We start from the raw sequence: 24,076 nt of genomic DNA, 5'->3' as shown, positions 1-24,076 counted from the left end.
TTCTCTGTACGTGGACATTGGGTTTATTATGTCTTCTCCATGACCTCTGCTTGCTCCAGGAGTTTGCAAGGGTGCTTGCTGCCTTCCAGGCCGGTCTGCACTTCTTCCAGCTCTGTCTGTAGTGGGCTGAGGCAGCATAGTGTGGTGGTGTGCTCTTCCCTTTTTCCCTCCCCCGGCTCCTGCTCAAGCCATGGCCATCAGCGGGAGTTGTTATGAGTTGCACTTGAACTGTGGGAGATGGCTGGCAACATAACCAAAGCACTGTCTGGAGTGGGAACCTAGGTATCTTGTTCCCATGAGAATATGACTATAGGGAGAATATGACTATAGGTCAATTATCTTACTCCATAAATAGTGGACAGCCCAAGAGCCCTTTGAGCTCTCCTGCACGGCAGCGGGCTGCATGACAGGATCTCCCCTTGCATGGGGACGCTCGCTTAAGGTTCTTCTCCTCGAGGTTGAGAGATTCCTTGCCGCAACAGATTCTCGGTAAGTGACTAATAGCATGCTAAACTTTGAAATCTTAGCTAAGTGATCTAAGGATTGATTGCGCATATATAATCCTTTAGACATAAACCGTTGACCAAGTCTGGGACTAGGATTGGATCCAGCCGCACCTCGACTCCTCTCTGAGAAGGAGTTTAGAAAGCAAGGGGGTCCTTTCTGAACCTTGTGACTCAACGGGAGGGTCTCCCTGAGAGCTTGTCTGACCCTGGCCTCTATGCAGTAAATAATCAAGTGTACCCTGGCATCCAATCTCGTAAAACACTGTCGCATTCACTACTAACTTTGTTAAATCACTGTTTTATGTTAATAAACATTTCACTACTCTCTTATAAGTGAAGTTATTCGCCCGCGACACATGTACTGCTCCTGCAGCTCCTCTTCATGCTGGCAAGCATTGTCATCCATTTAGATCCGAAAATTAAAGATTAATATAAATAATGAAGGGAGAGGAAGCTGAAAGGTGAAGGAGGTCTCTCTGCAAAGCTGTTCTTCAAGGTGGTGCCAAATTTAAAAATAATTAAAAAAAAACCCAACAAACAAAACCATTGCTGGATCCCAGTATCATCATGTCTGTCTGTCTTAGGTCTTTGTAGCCACACTGACTTCAAGAGAATTACCTCTGACTGAGACTGATGTAAGTGATGACAAGTTAGGTTTGAATGTGTCTCTGTGTGTGTATATGTACACACACGTGTATAGAGAGAGTCTTTGTTGCTACTTTTTAAGTTACTAAAATTGGATTTTTGGCAGCAGTTGTACCACTTTATTCCAACAAAGAGACTAGCCTTTTATTAATTTACTTAGTTTTATTTTGGAAATGAAGAGCCAAAGGAAGCTCCTTAGTTTTACATCTCTATTAATTTCTAGTCCATTTCTTGGCTATCCTGTTCAAACAGCAATTACAACTTCTCTTAAAAGCAGAACATTTTTGTTTTAATTACATATGACTCGTTCTTTGGGTTTCTAGTTTGAGAAAAGCTGATAGTAATGCTTGTCTTGTATAAGCTTTGTTGGAGCTACTGCAGATTGAAATTGATATGAGTGGGAGAACCAGGGCTTTTGAATATAAATTCTCAATTTGTTCAAAATGTCTGTCTAAACAAGAGTACGTAATCTAACGCTTTGTTGCTTAAGCTGTAAAATAGAACTGGTATGCTTTTCCATCCAGGGACCTGCTTCTACCCTCTCCAGTTTATCTGCATGCTGTTGCAGTTTATTCAGTGTCCCGAGAAGCTCACTGTCATTCCTGTTGGTGTGATCCAGTTGCATTTCCATTCTGATCAAGTGAGAGTCCATTGTCTTGAGCCTGAGAGCTTCAGCATTCCCCTTCGCTTTAGTCTCCAGACTCGCCTGCAGAGACTCAGTTGCCTGCTGGTGATTATTTCTGTGGAGTCCAGCGAAGCATATGGTACAACATTCTGTTATCTTGAGTCTGATCCAGCCTTTGTACCAAATTACTGCCCACCAAGTAATAAAAATACAGTAACTTTTCAAACCTGTTTAAAACAGAGATAGCGGTATTTTGCACCAAGCCCTTCATTAATCCCTTCTTTTAAAACATAGGGCAGGGAGAGGCTTTCAAAAGGTCATCTCAAAAATCTACTGCCTAAAATCTGCATCACCTCCTGCTAAACCAGTCCCATAGACAACATGTGACCAGGATGCACTTAACTTCCAATAATGGAAACTCTACAACCTCCAGACAATTTGGTCTAAAGAGTAATTCCCCTTCATGATTATACATCTTTCCCAGTGTCTAACTTAAAACCTCTATGCTGCAGCCTGGGACTTAATGTCACATCATCGCTATACCTGGTTGTTTCAGATTCTTCCTTCTTGTGTTCTCCTGTTGATGTCAGCTTCAACCTGAGCCAGTTTGAGCTGAATGGAAATCAGTTTACTTTCTTCAGCCTGCAAGAAAAGGTGCAACAGATGGATGAATAAATGCCCTTTGGGGGTTAAACATAGAAAAATCCATCTGATGGAATGTGGGTAGCAGCCCTGGCATGCAGTTCTCACATCTGTAGCATTGGTTCCTCCAGGGAAGACTCTGCTTCCTCCAGTGCCACCTGCAGTTCATCCTTCTCCATCTCCAGTCTCTGTCTTTTGCAGCTCGTGAGTGCTCTTCCCCCCCTCCTTAAGCTGATTGATTAGATCCTTAATTTCCTCTAGGGAAAAACCTATGATATGAAATATCTGTTTTCATTTCAGGACTATGAACTTTACCAAGTGCACCAAGCAGATTCTTTGAATGGAAATGGCATGAAATTATTCCAGTCACTTTATATCAGCTGCCCTTTTCTTTTGTTGCTAAATATTATCCTGGATTTCTGAATGAGCCCCACTTGCTGCATGTGTTCATGGAGGTGGAAGAATGAAGCCTATTAAATCAAGAGAAGTTTTTTTACAGTTTTTATCCAGCCTTCCCCTTTCCCCCTTTCAGATGGTTGCTCTTACAAAATGAAAACAGGATGCCGCATCATTTCTGTACAGCAGAGTGGGGCGCTCTGCCAGCTGATGTAGGCCAGAGCAAAGGGTTGGGGGAGATAGCCCAGAAAATGCTGGGTCTGTGCCAGGGAGTCCATCACTGTTTTCTGTTGGCTGCAAGGGCAGCAGATTGTAGCATTTTCTAAATATTTACAGTGTCATCTTCCAGTCTCCTGTAAGAGATCAATTTTTGCAATTTACAGAAGTGTTTAAAAAAAAAAAAAAAAGCCAAGAGAGACACTCTGAGTAGGAGTTTAACTGACTTGCTCTGAACAGACTCCTGGAGAAGCCTAATCCTCCCCACTAAGGTTAAAGGGAACATCATGTGCCCAGGGCAAAGCTGACCATTGTTAGTAGTCCCCTAAGTGAATTGCTCAGAATTGGAGAGAATGCTGGTAGCCAGAACTGGACCTGCTGCCTCTCATATTTAAGCCTAATGCTGTAACCAGTCTGTTATTCCCTTATGCGGTGCTCTAGTGATGATACCTGGCCCAGCCTGGAGTGGTGATCTCCTAGTACAACGGTGAGTACAACCAAGCTACTATCATGACTGTGTTTTGAAGGTCCAGAAAGGACCTCGATCCTGAATGTTATGCCTGGAGTCGGTGTCCTGGAAGCAGTACACTGGAGCTAGTTACCTTCTTGGGTGATCCGATAGGGGTGGCGTGTGTGTGAATGCAGACTCTGTCATCCCAAGAGCAGAATCTAACCTGTGACTTTAGGTGCATCAAATGTATGTTTCCAGAGAGTGAAAGCATTGCTAGAAATAAAAAAAGTGGAATTGGTATTGGAAGATACCACAAGAGATCATTCAGTAGGAATCAAGGGGCTTATAATTTACAGAGTTTTTTAACATCAAACCTGTACTTACCCTGAAAGGCCTTGTTCTCCTTCATCATAGATTCCAGGTGCTCCAAGGATTCTTCATAGACAGTCTTAAGCTCAAAATTTTCAGTTGTGTACATTCCTTCTGGGAACTATGCACTGTGACCTGCAGCCCTTTGCATTTTTGTTGCCATTCTGCCAGCATCTTATCAAAGGCTCTCTGCTTCTTGTCCAGGGCAGCACAAGCAGCATTGGCCTGGAAAGATAAAGCCAAGCATTCACCGGACACAAGTTTTCTTTACACTTCACTTCTCTGCATGTCCTGCCAGCTAGTCACAGTTAAATTGGCAGCCACTCTAATGACTGGCAGAGTTTCTCTTGGTCACTCTGAATGGATGATTAAAATGTTTACGAGGCTTTCTTTCCTCACCATTAGGATTTTAACAAGATCACCCAGTTCCCATCAGTGTGATAGTCTTCCTTGCTCCTGTGGTTATAATGATGCTGCTGTGGAGCAAATGTTTTCCACTTCAGATATTCCTTGTGCAGATGTGCTGTTAGTAATTGCCTGGGTTGATTAATATGACTCTTTCTATTTCAAAGACAATTCGGTTACAAACAAGATGTTATTCAGGACTATTTTAGATGGTGTTTAACTGCTTGTCATGAAGGAAAAGAATAAAGGTACATTTTTCTTTCCTAGGAGCTTTTAATCACAAATATTCTCCATATCCTTATGATCTGCACATGCGTTCAGATACCATGGTGACAAGCACACCACAGGAACCATAGAATAAAGAACTGCTTCATTAAAGAAAGTGATGGTGGAACAGATTTTCAGCCCAGTAATGTAATGATGTATGTGGGATTTTCAGCTCTTGAGACCCTGTTCTAAAGCCGACTGCAGTCATTGGCAGATACCCAAGGACTTCAGTGGATTTGGAGCAGCCTTTGTGCCTATTTTAAGTAACATTTTTATTCAAATGTCCCACAGTTGCACTACTATTCATGCTCTTACACTAACACTAGCAAGAATAGAAATACTAATTTAATGAAGGAGCATTTGTTGCTAGTGTTTAGGTGTTGTTTAGATCTGCTTTGAGTATGGTGGTTAATAACCAGTGGCCAACCCACTGGTACTGCAACACTGAAAAGTTCAAAGCAGGATATCATTATACTTAAAAAGATGAATACCTTGGCTTGCAGTAAAGGAGGGCTTTTGCTTTAGCTGTACTCTTGTTTCTGGAAGTTAGCTAATGAGCTTACCAGAAGCATGCTGTGTGCTTCTAGGAATTAGCTGCAGCTCTCATCTGGGTTTTCTCTTGATGTGATAAATCTTAGCCTTGCTTCTCATGGTCATACAGATTACTTGATGTTTAATAGAGAGATCTTAAAATATTAAGAAATAGGGGACCAGTCCAAAGCTGACCTGAGTTAACAGAAAGACTCTCAGGGCTTCCAGTACCAGGTCTTAGATCTTGCTGGTCAGGCTTGTGCTGGATGTACTCTTGCATGGCTGGATTTCTGGCCTTCTCAAGGTCAACAGTGAGGTCCTCCACTTCTTTCTGAAGCCTCTTCCTAGTTTTCTCCATATTGGCAGCCCAGGCTTTGACTGATTCAGCTGTCTCCTCTGCTTCTTGGAGCCTCACAGCCAACTTTGTCCTGAGGGAGAGAGGGCAGAAATATCCTGGTGAGTAAGTAGTTCATGGAGTGAGGAGTGGTAGGATTCAGGAGCACTCATCTCGAGCACCGTAGCTGTTTTCACCAGTGAAAAGGTGAAATCCTGGCAGCAGTCTCAGAAAAGTGACTGCAAAACCATTACTGGGATGTGGCTGGTGCGGTATGGCATATTGGTCCACAGCTCAGCTCTTTATTGCTGGGTTGTAACCTGGTGATAGACGTTTCCACCTTTTATTAAGGTATCTCAAGGACCTGGATAGTGTCTAAGAGCAAAGTAGCCTCCCTCCTTTGTGAATATCCCTGGAACTCAGTGCAAAGTTGTGCAGAGATGTAGTAGTTTATTCCATTTGTCTCAGATTGTTCAGGTGAACAGTGATGCCTTAACTTTTGTCGCTATTAAGTGAAAGCATCTTTATGTTAGCTCTGTTAGAGAGACTGCTACAAAGATTGGCTCAACTTCTAGCCTGTAATACCAGATCTCAAGGACTAGATTCTAAGGGATTTAATCTGATTTGATGCTTGCTTTATACTTAGGAAATGCTATTGGCTTTTGTAAGGCTGCTGGAAGAGTAAAGTCCTTGGAATAAAGAAAGGGTATTCAAATTCAAGCCTTTATCAGAAAGGATCGGTGTTGGTTTTCTGTTGTCAGTGTATAAGTGTTAGGTCTCAATAGTCCCTGTTTATTATTGCAAGTATTATTTTCTTTCTTTTGGCTGGAGCTCTTTGCTTTCCCTCTGTCTTACCAAATTGAGTCCTAACAGATCACATCTATAAGCTGTGACTCAGCAGTCAAACTAAATAATGAGCCTGCCGTAAGTCCCATCCCAGAGTCCCTGAAAGCCAAGTGCTCATTTGGTTTCTTCCAGCTTTTTGGTTCTTTCAGTGGCACCACTCTTGTATTTAGTCCTCCAGATTGTGACTTCAGAATTGAGTTTAGAGACCAGGCACTGCAGTTCAGCTTTGCTGTCCTCCTCTTCCTCCAAATACCCTTTCATTGAGTCCAAATCATGCTTGGCATTGGCTAGGCTCACTTCAGCAGTAGTGCAGGACTCGAGACAGCCCAGCCATTACTAGGCATCTGTCCTACTGGAAGTATGAATGCACTGACCTCACTCCCCAGAGCTGGAGTGTTCCAGTTGAACAACTCTGTTTAGGATGAGCTAGAAACATAGAATCATAGGGTTGGAAGGGACCTCTGGAGATCATCTAGTCCAACCTCCCTGCCAGAGCAGGGTCACCTTAGAGCAGGTTGCACAGGAACGCATCCAGGCAGGTTTTGAATGTCTCCAGAGATGGAGACTCCACCACCTCTCTGGGCAGCCTGTTCTAGTGCTCTGCCACCCTCAAAGTAAGGAAGTTCCTCCTCGTGTTTAGGTGGAACTTCCTATGCTCAAGTTTGTGCCCATTACCTCTTGTCCTGTCACTGGGCACCACTGAAAAGAGCCTGGCCCCATCCTCCTGACACCCACCCTTTAAGTATTTATAAGTGTTGATAAGGTCCCCCCTCAGCCGTCTTTTTTCCAGACTGAAGAGACCCAAATCCCTCAGCCTTTCTTCATAAGAGAGGTGTTTCGGTCCCCTCATCATCTTTGTAGCCCTTTGCTGCACCCTCTCCAGCAGTTCCCTGTCCTTCTTGAACTGGGGAGCCCAGAACTGGACACAGTACTCCAGGTGAGGCCTCACCAAGGCAGAGAAGAGGGGGAGGATGACCTCCCTTGACCTGCCGGCCACACTCTTCTTGATGCACTCCAGGATGCCATTGGCCTTCTTGGCCACGAAGGCACATTGCTGGCTCATGGTCATCCTGTTTTCCACCAGGACTCCCAGGTCTCTTTCCACCGAGCTGCCCTCCACCAGGTCAGCCCCAACCTGTACTGGTGCATGGGGTTATTCCTCCCCAGGTGCAGCACCCTACACTTGCCCTTGTTTAATTTCATAAGGTTCCTCTCTGCACAAATCTCCAACCTGTCTAGGTCTCTCTGTATGGTGGCACAGCCTTCCGGTGTGTCAGCCACCGCCCCCCCAAGCTTTGTGTCATCGGCAAACTTGCTGAGGGTGCACTCTATCCCCTCATCCAGGTCATTAATGAATATATTGAAGAGGACTGGACCCAGTACTGACCCCTGGGAAACACCACTCATCACTGACCTCCAACTAGACTCTGTGCCCCTAATCATGACCCTCTGACTTTCAACCAGTTATCTATCCACCTTACTGTCCATTCATCTAACCCACTCTTCCTAAGATTCCCTATGAGGATGCTGTGGCAGACTGTGTCGAATGCCTTGCTTAAGTTAAGATAGACCACATCTACCACCCTCCCCTCATCTATCCATCCTGTCATGCCATCATAGAAGGCTATCAGATTAGTCAGACGTGATTTCCGCTTGGTAAATCCATGTTGGGTACTTCTGATAGCTTTCTTTTCCTCCACATGCCTTGAGATGACGCCCAGAATGAGCTTGTTCCATCATCTTTCCAGGGATGGAGGTGAGGCTGACCGGCCTGTAGTTCCCCGAGTCCTCCTTCTTGCCTTTTTTGAAGACTGGAGTGACATCTCAGGCTTCAAAATATCTTCCTGGGCAGGAGCCAAGATTCTGTTCTCTGTACCTGTTTTTTGCTGTACTGCAGTGAATTGAATTGAGTTAATACAACTGAAAACAGAACTTGGCTTGTCACCATCACTGTTTTCTCTCAAACAGTGTTTCAAAAGAATTATGACAGTAAACCCATTTGGTGATTGTTCTGAACACGCAGATGATTCCTGCCAGAATTTTGATATACAGGTGCAGCACTAAAATTACTCTTTGGAGATAAGCACAAATTTCCAAGACAGATGTGTCAGGCAGACCTGAAATACTGGTACCTTTTGAGCCAAACTTGCGTGATCTATGCAAATAAACTGCTGCACAATCCACTGAATGGACAGTGGACTGAGAATCAAGAGGTGTGTGTTTCGCTCTTCGCTGCTGACTCATGGGAGATGCTGTATCGTATTTTCATACCCATACAAGGCTCACAGCCCCCACACCACTTCCAAGATCAGCTGGTAACAAGCCCAGAGATTAATTTGGATGAGAAAGTTTTCCTTTGTGAGAGCTAACACAGAAGACTTGTTACTCTGAAGTGAACAGCACGCAAAAGAGCAGGCACTGCATGTCCCATGACAGCAACAACCTCTGTGGGCGGTTGGTGGTCCCCAGTACCTTTGACTTTTCATCCAGCTGCCTCTTGAAGTCATCTGCTTGCAGGCTGAGAGAAGTTTTCATGTGGACAATCTGGTTAAGCCTGCTCTTAGCTTCCCGGTGCTCCCGACTCAGCTGGCTGTTTTCAGCTGTGGGAAAAGTACATAAAGAAGCAGGAGAGGAACTAATTCAATCTGACTGGAGAGAAAGAGAGACAAAGGCTAGAAGGATTGGGCAGATTTGCTAGAGGAGACAGGGCAGGGCTGCCAGCGTTACATGAAATGTAGGGGAAGAGGAGGATCAGAGCGAGGTAACGTTGCACAAAGCTGTCAAGGAATTTACCTTGGAGCCTGATGGCCTTAATTTCAGCTTGGCTCTTCTCTACCTCAGCCAGCTGGGCATTGGCTTCAGACAGATCATCTTACAGCTTGTGAACGTGAGCATCCGAGTTCAGCTGTTAGAGAGAAGTCAGTCGTATGATGCCGAGTAAGGCTTTAAAGGCAAAAATATCCTCCCTCTCTTGCAAACTCAAGTTTATTCCAGTTGCTTGTAATTACAATGGGATGACTGCAAAAGCTAGGGGGAGTGGAGAGTGTCCTCCTCTTTATTGAGGGGGATGCCCACTCCATCAGCCGGGGCGGGCAGTGTTCAGCACCACCTGCAAACAGCTGCTTGCTGGTACCAGTTAGCTCCCACTGCAGAGGGCTGAATTCTGCCTTGCACTGATAGCTGAACCCATGGCTGTATTGCTGGTTTGTTGAGGAATTCCCTGCTGGCCTCTCACCTTGGATTTCTGCAGAGATGCCATACTTGCACTCAGCTTTCATGACCTGTTTGTCCGTCTCCAGCTTCGCTTTCACTCTGGATATTCTCCGCGACCTGTGTGCTTCCTGCACAGAGTAGAGCCCGTGGCCTGGACCTGCAGGGCTGCCTCCTCCAGCTCAAGGATCAGCTTCAGCAGCCCAGCTTCCCGCTTGCCATTCTGTTAGATTTGAGATTTGAGAAGGGGCCAAGTAGGTGTTGTCAGCTGGGATCCGGCAGCCCTGGAGTCTCAGTAAGGCCTTCGGGGATGCTTTATAAGAAAGGCTTCTGGAAGCTTTTTATTTAGCTTTAATGGTCTCTTTATTTGGGATAAATCCCATCTTTGGTATTAATCCATTAGAAGGTCAGTGGCTGGTATCTTCCAGAAAGATTAACCATCTCTAGGCCTCCTCGCTAAAGCTCAGAGTAATTGTTTGGACTGCAGGCCATGTATTTTCCTTGCAAAACAATAGAAAATACACCTAGCAGTCCTGCCTCCTCTTTTTACTGTATGCTTCTGAATTAACAACTTTCTAATGAATCTCTGATCACCTTCCACTCCAACTCTATAGGAATAACAAAGCTCACAGTGAATTTCATGGAGCCTTGGCGCTTTACCCCTTCCAAGGTCTGCAGTGTGAGGGGAACGTGGGGTAAGGTCTGCAGGATCTGGCCCACTTACGAGCTCAAAGAAGCTGCTGAAGAAGCTTCTCCTTTGGAGACTCCCAGTGATGTTTCTTCTTCCCTGAGGAGAGACAAGATGCTCAGATGCTGGGAAGGTGTCTGACCTGAGCAGTTGTTGCAACACCACCTTCTTCCAGGCAGTCTTCCTTGTTTCTCCACCTAGTGGGAAAGAGGGGAAGAAATTCTTACTCCATGCCAAAGAGCCTATGTATATTTAGAAGTGTAACCATTTTGGAAACGACGGCAGCAAGTGTGAGGCATAATCAGAGAGGGAACAGGAATCCCCCAATGCTATGCTCTGCTTTAACTTGTGTTGCTGCTTTTTGTGTCACTGGACAAGTTCCTTTACCTCTGTTTTCCCACCTGTGCAAGGTGTCGAACAACACTGACCTATCTCCTGAGATGGTTGAGAATTAATTAGCTAGCATTTCTAAAGTGAATTGAAATGGAAATGTTACTTATTATTGATGCTATCAATTCGTATTAGTCATTAGAATGTGTTCAGAGCATTCCATTAAAATATAACTTTTTTGGGACTGAATTATCTTCAGGCTTTTCCATTGTTAATGAATCTGATTATATATTTAACAACCACATCCTGGCAATTTACGGAAGATTTATTAGAGTGGATTCATCCCTCGCTATAGAACTGTAAAAAGTGGATGGGGTGATTTGGTAGCTGAAGGACAGGACAGAGAAATGCCCATTTTCCCTGACCTGCTACTCTCTTGCTCTGTGGAGAACTGCCCCGCCAGTAATTGGCTTCTTCAGAGGTTCCTATGAAAGAAGTAGCGTGTGCGATTTATAACGGTGAGTTCGCTTAGGCTAAAACTAGAGTTCAAGATTGTTGTCCATCTTATTACTCTTTCATGAGGAATTCTGGGTTTTTAATTAGTAGTTTAATGTCTTTAGGGCCTTTCAGAGGTGTAATCACTCCCCTGGGGAGTTTTCTCCTCCTTAGATACCGTTACCCGTTGTTCTTACAGCATGGTCAGCTTCCAGGTCTTCTTCCAGCTCCCCAATATACGAGCCTGGAGGGCACACACAAGCATGGCAGTGGCTATGAGCGAGAAATGTGAGAGAATTTGTGGAAATACAAACAAGAATCTTAATTTCTTCACTTCTTTCTCTATATGTCTGTCAGCCCTACTGGATTTTTTTTTGTTGTTGTTCCTGGGAGAGATCTACTGGGCATACTCAGCCAACAAAGCAGGAAAGACCTGGCCAGGTGTCTCAGTAGACAACTGATGTTATCTGCAGCATTGTTAGCTTCCTCTATCATGTTAGAATTTGGCCTTCAGGAATATAATCAAGCTGATTTGGTTACTTGGGGGAAATAGAGGCTTGTTTGTAGAAATAGCTGCAGTTTAGGTTTGAGGGTCTTTTTTTTTGTTGTTGTTAAAATGCTGAGTTTTTAGTTAAATATTTGGGCACTGAAATATGTTGGATGAAAGAAATATTTGAATTCAGAATGGTAACACTGTTCATCCTGTGAGCTGTGGACTCATTTCTGGTTTTATTTACCACCTTTCCTTCCATGGTGAGAGGGGGAGTGGCTTCCAGGAGCCTTTGGCATTAATGTGGGTGAAAAGATCTATCGGCTGTCTTTGCTGGCTCCCTGCAAGGAGAAGAGGAGGTCCCTGCAGCAGATCTCCTTTCTTGCAGGCCATAGCAGCATGGCAGGACATCTGCAGTGAGCATACAGTTTCCCAGACTTCAAAGAAAGTGGAGCGTACAGTGAATGGATAATATACAAGACAAGGTGGATCTCAGAGATGGCTGAACTATTGATTCACTGGAAGCTAAAAAGGCGAATGTTTCCAAGCTGAAGGGTTTCACAAGCTCATGGAGAAGTAGTCAGAATCTGCTGCAGAAAAAAAGTCAAAATCTACCTGGGGAAAAATAAATACTACATCTCAGCCAGCTCTCTATTATTTAAGGGTTTAAAGAGTGACAGGCTCCAAACTCCATTTAAAAGGTCTGTATTAATCTTTTATGCCAATTCAGTCTTATCAAAAAGATAAAGCTGCGCAAGCAGGCTACTGTGAGGTAAAAAAAGATAGGCTGTTACAGCAAACGAGTTAAGCCAAATAAGTGTTTCTATGCTGTAGTGAACAGGTTAATCTTTGCTGAAAGTGGGTTGAGGCAATCTAGTCTCTTGTCTCTAGTGGGGCTGGCAGGGCACTCAAGTCCCCTTTTCCTTTGTGGAAGCTCCTCCTTACCCCATCACTAACTAGTCCACACGTAAAGGCACAAGCACCCCAGGAAGTTGTGTCGTCTGTTTGCAGCTCTGAAGAACTAACACCAGCACTTAATTTTTCTTCTGTCACTTAAGCGTCCCGGTGGCCTTGCTCTGAAGCACAAGTGTCTTGTACTCTCTGTGGAGCACTGTGTTAGAATTTGAATTAGCAAAGCTTGCCAGTATTTATTAATGATTGTACACATTGCCTTAGCTACTTAGCTCTTTAACTAGGTAAATTAGTGGTTTGGATAATATAGAGTTGGAAATTTGTATTCTGGGAAGTTAATTTCTAAGGGAAGGTTTGTCAGAGAAGTGCTGGCAGACCCATCACTAAAGTAGTCAATAGTGACACTAAAATAAAGTTCTAATTTGTGATAATATTTTGCATTTCTAAAACAGCTTTTATCTGGGGATCATAAGGCCTTACATAAACATGAATCACTTAAGCCTCATAACTTCCTGGTGATTATACACTTCTTATATGTGGGTGAGTGTGGAAGATGAATTACAAATATCAGACAATGAGTCAGAGAAAGACACAGGAAACAAAATCCTGTATTTCTGATTCTTCTTGCCTGGTCTACTGAACTGTACTTCTGCTTGTCATTAGGTTGATACCGAAGAGATCAAGGGATGCCTGTGGATTTCCCAGTGACTTTGCAACCAAGTGACTTTTCAGGTGTAGCTAATGCCGTCAGAGCTATGATGTAGCACACCTGCACCCAGTAGGATCCTGTACCCTGGGAGAAATTCTGTTACAATTGACAATTCTTTACAACCTCTTCCAAGTTTGGGTCACTCATCTCATTGAGGCTAGCAATTGTCATTTTGAGGTCACTCTCTGCTTTATGATGAGCCTTTTCTGCCTTGTCATGGATCATCTTTTCTTGTTCCCGCTTGTCCTCCAGCAAGTTGGAAAAAGTGGAATCAGTGTGAAAAAGAACTTTGTAACACACATACAGGTGATGTTTATCAGAAGGGCCCAAGATATCAAAAACAGACCAAAGAGGGCCATCTGAAATACAGACCATAGCAACTGCACCTCACCTCATGCATCTGAGTGGTAGGTTTGCTGCTGTTCTTGTTCAGGTGGTACATCTTATCCTCCTCACTTTTTACAATTTTCTAGGAAGGGACAGAGCAAGACTAGTGCACAGCATTGAGTGAGAAACTAACTCAGACCCAAAGAATAGATTCATCTGAGCTGCCTCCTGAAAGCAGTATGCGCTTCACGTGTGCGTTTTCAATAGGTCCAGAGGAATTTGGTCCAGCATTGACTCTTGCAGAAGAATCCTGCTCACCCTCAGCAATTCACATAGCTCTTTTGGGCAGTGGCACAGATTGGCAACACTTCACTGTGCTGCCATGAGTTAATACCTAGAAAAACACAGCTCCCTTCCTGTTTGTGCAGCAAACTGTAGTCTCACAGTATTTAAGCAAGCAATGTGGTTTTGCTTTTTTTCCTTTTCCCAGCCTGGGAGAATCAGAATGGGAGAAAGTAAAGAGAAATGGAGCAGTTATTTCTGCCTGATGAACTTCCTCTAAAGCCCTCTTTTCCTTTTGGAATTTAGGGACTGAGTCATTCTGAACAGAGACATCTGAAATCAGAGTTCGAACTCTGTGGTCTAATGCCTGGAGACGGGAAAGGGAACATCATGCAGGTTTTGTGGATCACACAAGCCATTAGCAGCATCAGGACAAAATGTCACTGGAAGCTTGTATTTCTTTAGAAGGAATCTGAGATTCAGTTAATAAATTCTGAGACATATGAGGCATCTGTGAATTTAACATCCTGTGGATGTTAACACTGACTTCAGAAGAAGCAGCAGACAGCCACATGGCTGCTACAGTATGGATTTAAAACTCCTACAATTCCATTAAATAAAAAACAGTTCAGGTGCAGGAGAGGGAAAAGTATTCCCCAGAGCTAGGCAGAAAGGTGTTACATGTCTGTGGAGGGGAGCATTTTATAAGTAGAGATCTACCAGTATTGCCATGTAAAAGTGGGTATAATTAATAAAGAATGTAGAGGAGATGCTGATGTCTTAGGGACATTTCTAGGGATCCCTAGAAATTGCCGTGAAATGACCATTACTGTGGGGTAGAAGAGTGAAGTGTAAAATTAAATCCATCTCAGGTTATATGAGATGCTGGAAGACAACCTAAGAAACTCTGGGAGTGATCAGCTGAGTGAATCTGAGCATCCTAAAGGGTCCTCTGACTGGAGGACCTGTAATGGATGTTGGGGTTCATTTCCCTGAAGAATGCGGCAGACAAAACCTTTCTGTCATATTTCATACATGCCTTTCCTTCTTAGTTTTAGTCAAGTAGCCTCCAGCCTTCCCAAGTCACATTTCAGATCACTGAGCTAATCCTCCAGGATCTGCTTACTGGCACTTGTGCCAGCTCCTTCATATCCAGGATCTGGCTCATTTGGGCCAGGCACTCCTCAGCATCCAACAAGTTCTCTTGTTCCTAATGAAGATGTGGGAATCCAGTGTTCAGCCTATGAAAAGCTGCTACAGCTACTGTCTGTTACGGCAGCAAACTTCCATTAGCAAGAAATACAAGATTTTGCCTCTTCCACAGAGTTTATTAAGATTCCTTTAACATACCTGTTGTTATAGTTGATCTGAATCTCCATGACTCAGGCCATAGCTTCTTAAAGTTAAGCATCAAAAAATCTATTTGTTTATACACACACAGGTCCTTAAAGAAGAGTTTAATTTTAAAAAGATGCCACCCTGACTTGCCATAGATCATGCTGAGCATCAGTGGTTGACCAGGAAGAGAAGTCAGGACTTGGGACAACAGCTTCTTTGCTCTATCCATGAGGCCTCTCAGTCTCCTTTGTTTTCTAAGGGCTTAACTTTATTTAAGATACAGTCAGGCTGTCTGTGAATCTCATGCATCATCCCCATATGCTCTTTATTCATTCCATATTCTGAAAAGGAGTCTCTTATGAGTCATTTGAGAAAGCCAATGCCCTGCCTAAATGAATACTAAGCCTTTAACCATTGGTAACACTCAGCCTGCAGTTGGATGGGGAGGTCATTCTTCTCCTGGCTGAGGGTGGCTGTCTGCTCTTTTGTGTGTTCTCTGAGATCTGGAGGCTTTGACATGATGCTCCTCCCCTCCAATTCCTTCAGTTACATTTTTTCTCCCGTTGGGCGACGTTCAGCAAAGGCTTCACCTGGAAGTAAGGAGTTCAAGCAATGAGGTTGCTCAAACAAGCCTGTTCTATTATAATGGTCCCTGAAAACCCTGAGGTGGTCCTTTTATTATCAGATTCTAGTATTTTCTGCATACTAGTGGGAGACCTGGTGTTTCCTGAAATGCCTGTTTAGTGCAGAGAGTTTCATATCTATGGTGTGAGTAATACTGCTCCTAGAAAAGGTTGATCTGGTGCGCAGCAGCAGATCCGCATGCCAGCATAGAAATCAGGACTGTATTCCAGATTCTGAACTGATATAAATGCAGAATGATTCTTATAATGCTTTAGGTTCATACCAGTCCAAATGGGACCAGAACCCTTTGAAAGCTCTTTCTTTCTAAGGCTATGGAAGTTCATTTGGTTTGCAGTGGAGGTGGGAACGTGTGTCCCCAGGTAAAAAGGCAGATTTTGTTTCACCTATATGTGGAAAACTTGCTTCAACATAGTTTTGTTTCACTTAAGCTTGAGTATCTTGGTCAACGCTTTCTTTCCCCTCTTAACAGAAAACCAACTGAATTATCCATCCTGGGACTAATTGAAGAGAGTTGGAGCTGGAACTGCCCCTTCATGATGACAATGTGGTCTTGCTTCAGAGAATTGAACTAAGCAGCTTTGTTTCAGCTTTTAAATGTTAGTGACTAGTGCAATCTTGTAGTCCCATGCTCATAACCTCACCATTTCTCTCTGGGAAGTCCAGGTTTTGAATTTCTAAGACACTCTCTTTCCACTCCCTGGAGGTAGCAGGCTTAGGCTCAGATTTAAGGGCTTTCTCCGTTTACTAACTTCTCTGGCATTGATTTGGAAAGAAATCACTCAGGCCCCTTGCCCTATTAATAATTCACAAGAAAGTCACTAGCTTTCTCAGTGTCTTTACTTAAGTGAACATAGCCATTTATTTTTTTCTCCCAGCCCTTATCTTCCCTGCCCAGACATCCCAAAGTTCTCAGTGCCTGTAATTGCCACTGTTTAATTCTGCAGAACAGGACAACCTCAGAGTATTTTTCTCACCCTACTGTGCAATTTCCACCCTCCCCAGAAAAGCAGCTGCAGAAACTTCTGGACGTTCCTCTGAATTGCCAGCAGGCCTAGTCTGTAGTAAACAGAACACGTGCGTGGCTTAGAAACAATTCTGTTTCCAGGCACTGTATGTAGGGGGACTCGTAGGGGGACTCAAAGCGTTCATGCTCAATTGTGCACAGCAGAATGTTGGAGTCAGTATGTAGTCTCAGTCAAATGGAGTAGGCCTCAATGTCCCACAATTTTTTGGCATGCAAGAAGAGTCATAACAGTTTGCTGACATAGGAAAAAGGGCAACAGAATTTAATTTGTTTAAAAAATGCTATTGTGGATGTGGAAATTGAAGTTTCTCATGCACTAGAGGAGCCAAATACTGCTGGAAATATACAAATAAAAATATACAAATAAACTGAAAGTTAATTGAAAGGATGTTTTTTGCCTCCCATATTTCCTCTCCTCTATCCCGCAGCCGCAGATACCATAGGCAGTGGCAGAAAAAATGCAGAGATCAAAACCAAAGTCTCATGACTCATAAATATATGTATTGTGGTTGAGTTCCGGGAGACTCACTGCATCACCGTGTGAGCTAGGGTTTCTGGACAGAGATAATGCTCACCACCAACTGTGCGGATGCACAGGAGGTAAGGGAGCCACCCAGCCGTCTACCTGCAATATTGTTCTGCTGCATGGAGCCATGTGGAAAAAGGAGGAAAACGTTATTGCTTTGTTGTGTGCTGGGATGTAGAACTTGGAACTCACAGTTTCATTTCATGGTTCTTGACAGTAAATGAATTACGTTAGTGGTTGGTTTCTAATGCCACCTTGGATTCACAGAGTAGTTTCTATTTTTTTCCCCAAGGATACCTTCTAGCCAGCGTATTTTTGTACTCTATTCTCATCAAGAAACCATAAGCATGACATTGCGGCATGGTCATGATCTTCATCAGGGTTTCATCTCTCATATCGTCCAGCGTGGCCAGGATCCCAGCACAGAAAAATATGTTGAAAGACAGGAGACTGTTAGAACCTGGAGTTCTATGTAGCATTTGGGACTATGAAACTCTGGACTTGCTGTGCATTAGCACTCAGAAATGAGGATATTTTACTTCTTTGCTCTTTACACGTCAATTTATCTTGTTGTGATCTTGTCTCTTCTCTGCTTACATTTACAAAAAGGATAAAGTTTGGGGAGGTTACGGGAATGGAAGACTAATGGTTAGGAATTGGATTCCCTTCAGCTTTAGTGCGGATTTGCCTGGAGTTCTTTAGCCTTTTCTGTGCCCAAGGTGTCTAGCTATAAAAAATAACATTGAGATCATTGTAAGATCTAGCTAAGTGGCACATAGTAAGGCAGGAGTGGAAGTCTTATCCGTGATGAAACCCAAATATACCTTGTGCTCTCTGGTGCCAGGAAATGCACTAAGTAGTTTCAGTGACAAGGAAAAAATAACAGCAGTAATCTTGTGTCTGTTGTCTTTAAAAGTGAGATCAGGGACAGTGTCTGGCCCACCCAACCTCCATCTGTAAGTTGAAATTTAAGGATAGAATAGGTTGGAGAAGTGATGAATATTGTGTAATTATTATAAAAGTTGGGAAATGCAGATTTTAGGTTCCTGCAAAGAACAGAATACTCCCTTTTGCATGGCTGTTACAATAGCTACTTTCATTATGTTATGACAAAAACATATGTGCAAAATTAATGATATATGCTGCTAATATTAGACAGCTACAACAGTCTCCCTCCATTTTCCATTCCAGTCTTAAATTGGATAAATGATCAGTTAGTAGGATTTTTGCCTGACTAAGGAATAGTAAAGAGCAAGTGAGATTTATCACATAGCTTAAGGTGCACTTCATTTGCATTATATTAACTGTACTGTCTGATTAAAAGTCAGTTTGGGGAGCGTGTGTAAGAGAGGATATTATATGCATGAGGAAGTGGGTTGCTGTAGAAACTCTAATTCTGCCGCTATATCTACACCAAAGGCATGCTGAGTCATAACTGCCATCAATTTATTTAGCTCAATTTGGTAGGAGTAAACAGTACTTTGTTATATCCAATTCTGTACTCTTTCTCCCCCAGGTCAGTAGAGCCAAGCAGCAACTCTGATGCCTTCTTACTGTCCACAAACCCTGGAGGGATTATGCTGGGATTCAGGCTTTGGTATCTAAAATGAGAAAGAACAGGTATAATGATATAAGAGCTACAGTTAGCGGTAGCGCAGAAAGGCTAATCGCTGCTTAAGATCTTCTCTGGTTTAGCTTCCTAGCCCCATGGGCATGGCACTGAAATACGAGTGGTAAGGAAGCTTGTGGACATTCCTATCCGTCTGTGCAAAGTGGAAGTTCTTGGAGGGGGATGCAGAGGTGTTTAGAAGTAGGCATTCATACCCACTCCCTCTGATTGTCCTCATGGACAAGATCATGCACAGGATGCATACTTCTGTCAGCTGAAAAGTGGAAGATGTGCATTCAGTAATAGTGTTGGAATTCAAACAACATGAGTAACTGCCTATTCATAGGAGATTTGTTTGCCGTTTTTTCCAACTGCTTTCCATTACTTGTCCTTCCACTTTATTATATATCATAGGTGAAAAGTTAAGTTGCTCTTCTCTGCAATTCACTGTTTCTGTGGTTGATACTGCAAAAAAAAGAGTTGCAGGAGGCAATGCAGCCTAATAAATAATAGTGCCAATTTGTCGCGTTCCAGATCGCGTATTTCCTAATTCTTTATGCTTCTCTCACAAAATGAGAGGTTTATTAGACAACCTGTCTCTAGCCCTGGGGCTTGGAAGCGTCTCTCAGACTAACATTCCCTTGAAGGGGTACAAGGTAGTCTGTGAAGCGATGACCCAACTTCTTTCATTCCTGAATAAAGATCTGCTGTTCGCCAGCCACAGCTTGTGCTGGAGGCACTGTGTGGCTTTGCCTGAGGATTGCTCTGCAGTGCTGCAGACGCCTACCGGACTGTTAGAAGTCCTTTGGAACAACGCAGTGGATGAAATGCGACGATGTGCTGTGCAAAGTGGTCATCAGCTAGTTCAGCTGCTCCTGGAACAACACAAAGAGGAATGGAGTGAAAAAACTAACAGGAGCTACTGAGGCTGGTGAGAGAAAACCTTCTGTATTATAAAGTCATTTGCTTTGCACAGCTGGGAAAAAAAAAACCCAAACAAACAAACACACACACAAAAACAAAAAAAATCCCTGTCTTAACTGACTTAATTCAGCAGTTCAGTGCTGTCTGGATAAACTATTAACCAAATAAAAATATACATCATTTTACCTGCATTCTGCTTTGGTTTAGAGTTGTCCTTTCATTGTTTACTATCCTAAAGAAATCCTCAAACCAGAAGTGAACATCATCCTTGGAAAAGAAGAGAAGCTGCATTCACAATATGTTGGCATACACAATTTTTTGCCCTCTAAGTCAGTTTCCTCTCGCTTACACTGGTGCTGCTTTGCCAGTTTAGCATAGGCTGAGATGGAGTTGCGTATGCAGGAAGTAGAAATAAGATCTGACCCTATTTGAAAAGCAGTTTCCTAGACCGCTTCCCATTCACCTTTCAACTGCAAAGTCCTGGGCTGATGACAATCCCAGTAGGCAGCAAGTTTTCCTGGTTGATAGAAAGCTGACATTTGTCTGGGCAGCAGAAGGCCACTGACTGCCAGGAGGGGATTATGTAGCTCGTCATTAAGCTGGGACTGTGCTCACGCTTCCATCTGTGCAAGTGTGTTTCTGCAGCAGCGCTCAGTTAGTGCCTTCATGAGCAGAGTGAACGGTGTGCACTGTCTGCCTCTCAGTGCTGGAGGGGCAGAATTTTCAACGGCAGAGCTAGATCATCTTTCAGCCCAGAAGAGAAGTATGCAGAGGCAGACACAGGCTGTTACCTGGATGAAGTGAGTGTTATAAGGACAGGCTTAATCCTTTCCACAAAAGAATGATGGGGAAGCACTGGGCACCGGAACCAATGACATTTGCTTGCCGACACATTGAGCTGAGAGTATTGATTGCACTGCATAATGTTCACCCTATCTGCAGCCTCCTCCTCTTTGAAGAGGACTCAGAGCAGGGACATACTGGATTTCTGGAGCAAGACCACCACTGCTTCATTCAGGGGATCCCTGTTCTTCTCTGGCCACCCTGTGATATGGTGTCACACTTGGAAAGGAGCAGGGGAGAAGAGGCATGACCAGTTCAGATACAGCAAGAGAATAGCCTGGTAGCAGTGCATGAGAAAGCAGATTTCTGATTGTTAACGCGTGTAGAGAGAGGGAGAAATCCTCTGTGGGTGTAGGGAAAGGAAGCGAGTTAATGCTGGCACAGGAACAGCATTAATGTGCTCCCTGGAGTCTCGGAACTCATGAGGGGCCCTTAGCGTGGAAAGCCCATTTGCCCTGAATAAAGGATTCTGCAGGACTGCCAAAGGAAAGGATGTTGTGGAGAGATTATATTTTTACCTTTTAGGCTCCTACTTTGATATGCTGACAGAGGGGACAATGTGGCTTGTAAACTGGTATAGCCAAGCACAATCAGAATATATTTTGGCACAGTCAAATGTCACTTTCAAAAACCTGCTTGGTAGCAAAGAAAGGAAATAGTTGCTGAGTGTAAAAAAGATAGAGCAAAGGGCCTGTGATTCATGCTCTGATCATGTTCTGTCAGTATGTCTGTGCAGTGGAGTATATGAATAACTGGTGGAGTTTGATAATATGCTTAAATACTGTTCCTGCTGGTAAGCATTAGCATGGCTGCTTGACAACACAGCGGAGAGGCGAGTCACATACACCAGGAAAGGCTACACAAGCTGCAGCGAACTGCAGGACTCTGGCTCTTCCAGCAACATGTAAGCAACAGAAGCGAAAATGAATTTAATCCTTTGGCTGATGTGCCTTTTGGGTAGCTTTCCTACAGCTTGGTGTTGCTAGAAACAAGCCTGGGCTAGAGTTTTTGGGGGTTTGTTCCTTTTCAGAATATCTATAAGGATTACATTTTTAATCAAGGCCAGTGGCAGCATGTTGAAGAGTCATGAAACAGCCTTGCTGTTCTTTGTACGTTAAAATGCTCAACTGTTGCGTCACCGGTCAGACATTTGCACAATCAGTGCTTTCAATTAATCGTTACTGGAAACAATTTCTGAGATGCACATTTCTGTGCAGCAGAGCCAGTCTCTGGCTGCAGTACTTCTTCAAGGCAACAGAGCCACGTTAATTTGCACCAACAAAGTACTTTTCCCAATGCTGCTGTATGATAAAACCATAGAAGTTTGATGTCATCAGTTCATACAGAGGACTTGGCCTCCACGTCTTGCCCTCATGTCTGGCCTTGCTCCGTGCATATTCCAGCTTACTCGGGGTTAGAGACAGGGCTATGGCAAAAGCAGCACTGGTCTGCACTTACTGTGCCAACGTAGTGGTTGTTATAGATGGCAGCCTTCACTGGCCATCAGTGGCCTTGGGCAACACACGCACGCTGGCCAAATCCCTCCTTCTGGCAGTGTAGCGCCAAGAGGGCCTTTCTGCTCCAGATTGTTCCCTGCTTTCATCCTGCGCCTGGTGATGCCCCTCTGGAGCTTTCTAGAGTTCAGACCCATGATCTGAGCATTTTTGTCAGCCACTGTTGGAGGGAAGAAGATTACCATGTTAATCTGAGTGAAAGGAAGAAGATTGCTCATTGTCCCTATCCCCTTGCTGCATACTCAGAAAAATGGTTCCAGGCTCCGCTTTCAGGGGCAGGGCAGCTCCCCAGCCCCGCTGGGAGCTCACTGAAGGACAAGAAGGGGAGCAGGTCTCAGCTCTGTCCCTTCACACACACGCACCCATTCAGCAGGGCTTGCTGGATGGAGCAGGGGCAATAATGCACACCTCAAACAAGGTGTTACAGCTCTGTGTGTGGGCTCCCATATGCTCTGGGAGGTATGTGCCTGTTTGCTCCACCGTGGTTCCAAAAACACCTGCAAAGCAGGGCTGTTCGACAAAGAAGGATCAGGTCCTTAGCTGTCAGCTCCGCCATCTGGCTAGGCCTGCTGCCCTGTGGCAGCTGTGAATGCCAGCTCTGACTCTCAATAGCACATCTGTTCATTTTAGAAAAAAAAAATAAAAATCAGTGTGTTGTTTAAGGTCATTTTATATTCCCTGGAAACAAGCGTCTGGTTTTAGCAGCTTTTTCAATCCTAACGAACTGGCTGAGCTTGTAGCATGCTGGCTTTGTCCTGGTTTGCTGTCACCAAGCGTGAGATCTCAACCTGCCTCCGTGTTGTGCACCGCTGCCTGCTCCTCTCTTGGCTTCTGCTTGAACTTCATAGTGCCCAAATGCATGATACCCCGAGTCAGCTTGGAAACACAGATCCTCTCTTCTGGACTGGAGCCCAGGACATCAAAGGCCACCTGGCAGAAGGGGTACAGACCCACACAAGGGAGTTCTTAATCTGCACCATAAGCTGGAAGCCGGCCCGTAGTGCTAAACATCTAAAATAATTTTCCAGCCCATTGAAATTTGACCAGCCGGGTTCCTTCAGACTAGCGTGGGACAGAGTAGCTTAATGTTGCTGTAAACCAACACTCTGCTTTTCTTTCGTATACTGATTTATGCTAGCTAAGAGCCATGGGCTTTGACAGCGGTTGTTCTAAGCGTCTCTGATACCACGAGCAAAATGCATCAGGGATATCAGCTCATTCCACTCTTCACCATGCTTTTTAAAATCAGCAGGACATGAGCAGCAACATCCCCTTATAGCAATTATCCCACCTCTCAGCCAGCACAGATACGGAGGAAGTGCAGCTCTGCTGGGAACATGGTGCTTTGCTCTCACAGCGTGCCCGGAGAAGGGAGAGCGCACGACTCGGAGCATGCCAGAGAATCTTGCAGCCATGATTCGGGACTGCCTGTCTTAGCGGCTATGAAAATCATATCTGCTTTGTACAAAAGGCTTGTTTGCAATGTACAAATCCTGGAAGCTGTAAAATACCAACAGCTGCTGGAAGGGGCACTGTAAGTTCAGCAGCTGGAGACTGTTTGATCTCTCTGTAGCTCAAGTCCTGCTTGTAATAACAGTCTCGGGAGCCAGCAGACATTACCAATAAGCTCTTTTCAGTAACAGATACTCTTCAAAACGATATTAAAAAGGAAAATGTGTGTCAAAACCAGACAAAGGGTCAAGTCGTCTTCTTACAAAAGCTGCTCCTTGAGATTACATATGTATGCGAGATGAACAGGTTTTAACCCATGGTCTCTGCTACAGCTTTCAGATCTGTCAGTTTTCAGGCTTCAAACAAACCCTATAACCAGCTCGTTTGAAGTCCTGCAAACCCCAGGCCATTGAATGTTAACCAGAAACTCCTCCGTCAAGCTCATTTGCTCTGGAGCAGATCTTTTACATTCAGGCTTCATCTCACAGACAATTGAAGAAATCTTTAGGCTATCCCTAGCTGCTC

General features: G+C 44.1%; 2 protein-coding genes across 2 annotated transcripts in view; one reads left to right on the top strand and one right to left on the bottom strand.

The window, feature by feature from the left end:
- LOC141747636 (uncharacterized) overlaps window positions 1-24,076 on the top strand; it is a 41,651-nt gene that overhangs the window by 9,270 nt on the left and 8,305 nt on the right. The window lies entirely within an intron of this gene.
- On the bottom strand, window positions 826-23,514 carry MYH16 (myosin heavy chain 16). The gene is given in 30 exon segments (XM_074596711.1): window positions 826-934; window positions 1,709-1,891; window positions 2,320-2,349; window positions 2,351-2,420; window positions 2,546-2,610; window positions 2,612-2,675; window positions 3,866-3,955; window positions 3,958-4,075; window positions 5,349-5,481; window positions 6,352-6,548; window positions 8,706-8,833; window positions 9,027-9,138; window positions 9,469-9,499; window positions 9,501-9,561; window positions 9,564-9,671; window positions 10,270-10,328; window positions 11,154-11,200; window positions 13,459-13,536; window positions 13,939-14,049; window positions 14,717-14,817; window positions 14,820-14,879; window positions 15,155-15,159; window positions 15,439-15,574; window positions 15,577-15,604; window positions 16,634-16,715; window positions 17,507-17,659; window positions 18,685-18,810; window positions 19,606-19,693; window positions 22,888-23,029; window positions 23,455-23,514. Coding segments are annotated over 30 exon segments (2,775 nt in total).

The sequence above is a fragment of the Larus michahellis genome, chromosome 8, assembly GCF_964199755.1.
Source record: "Larus michahellis chromosome 8, bLarMic1.1, whole genome shotgun sequence".
Taxonomy (NCBI): Eukaryota; Metazoa; Chordata; class Aves; order Charadriiformes; family Laridae; genus Larus; species Larus michahellis.
This window is presented reverse-complemented; position numbering and strand designations above follow the sequence as displayed.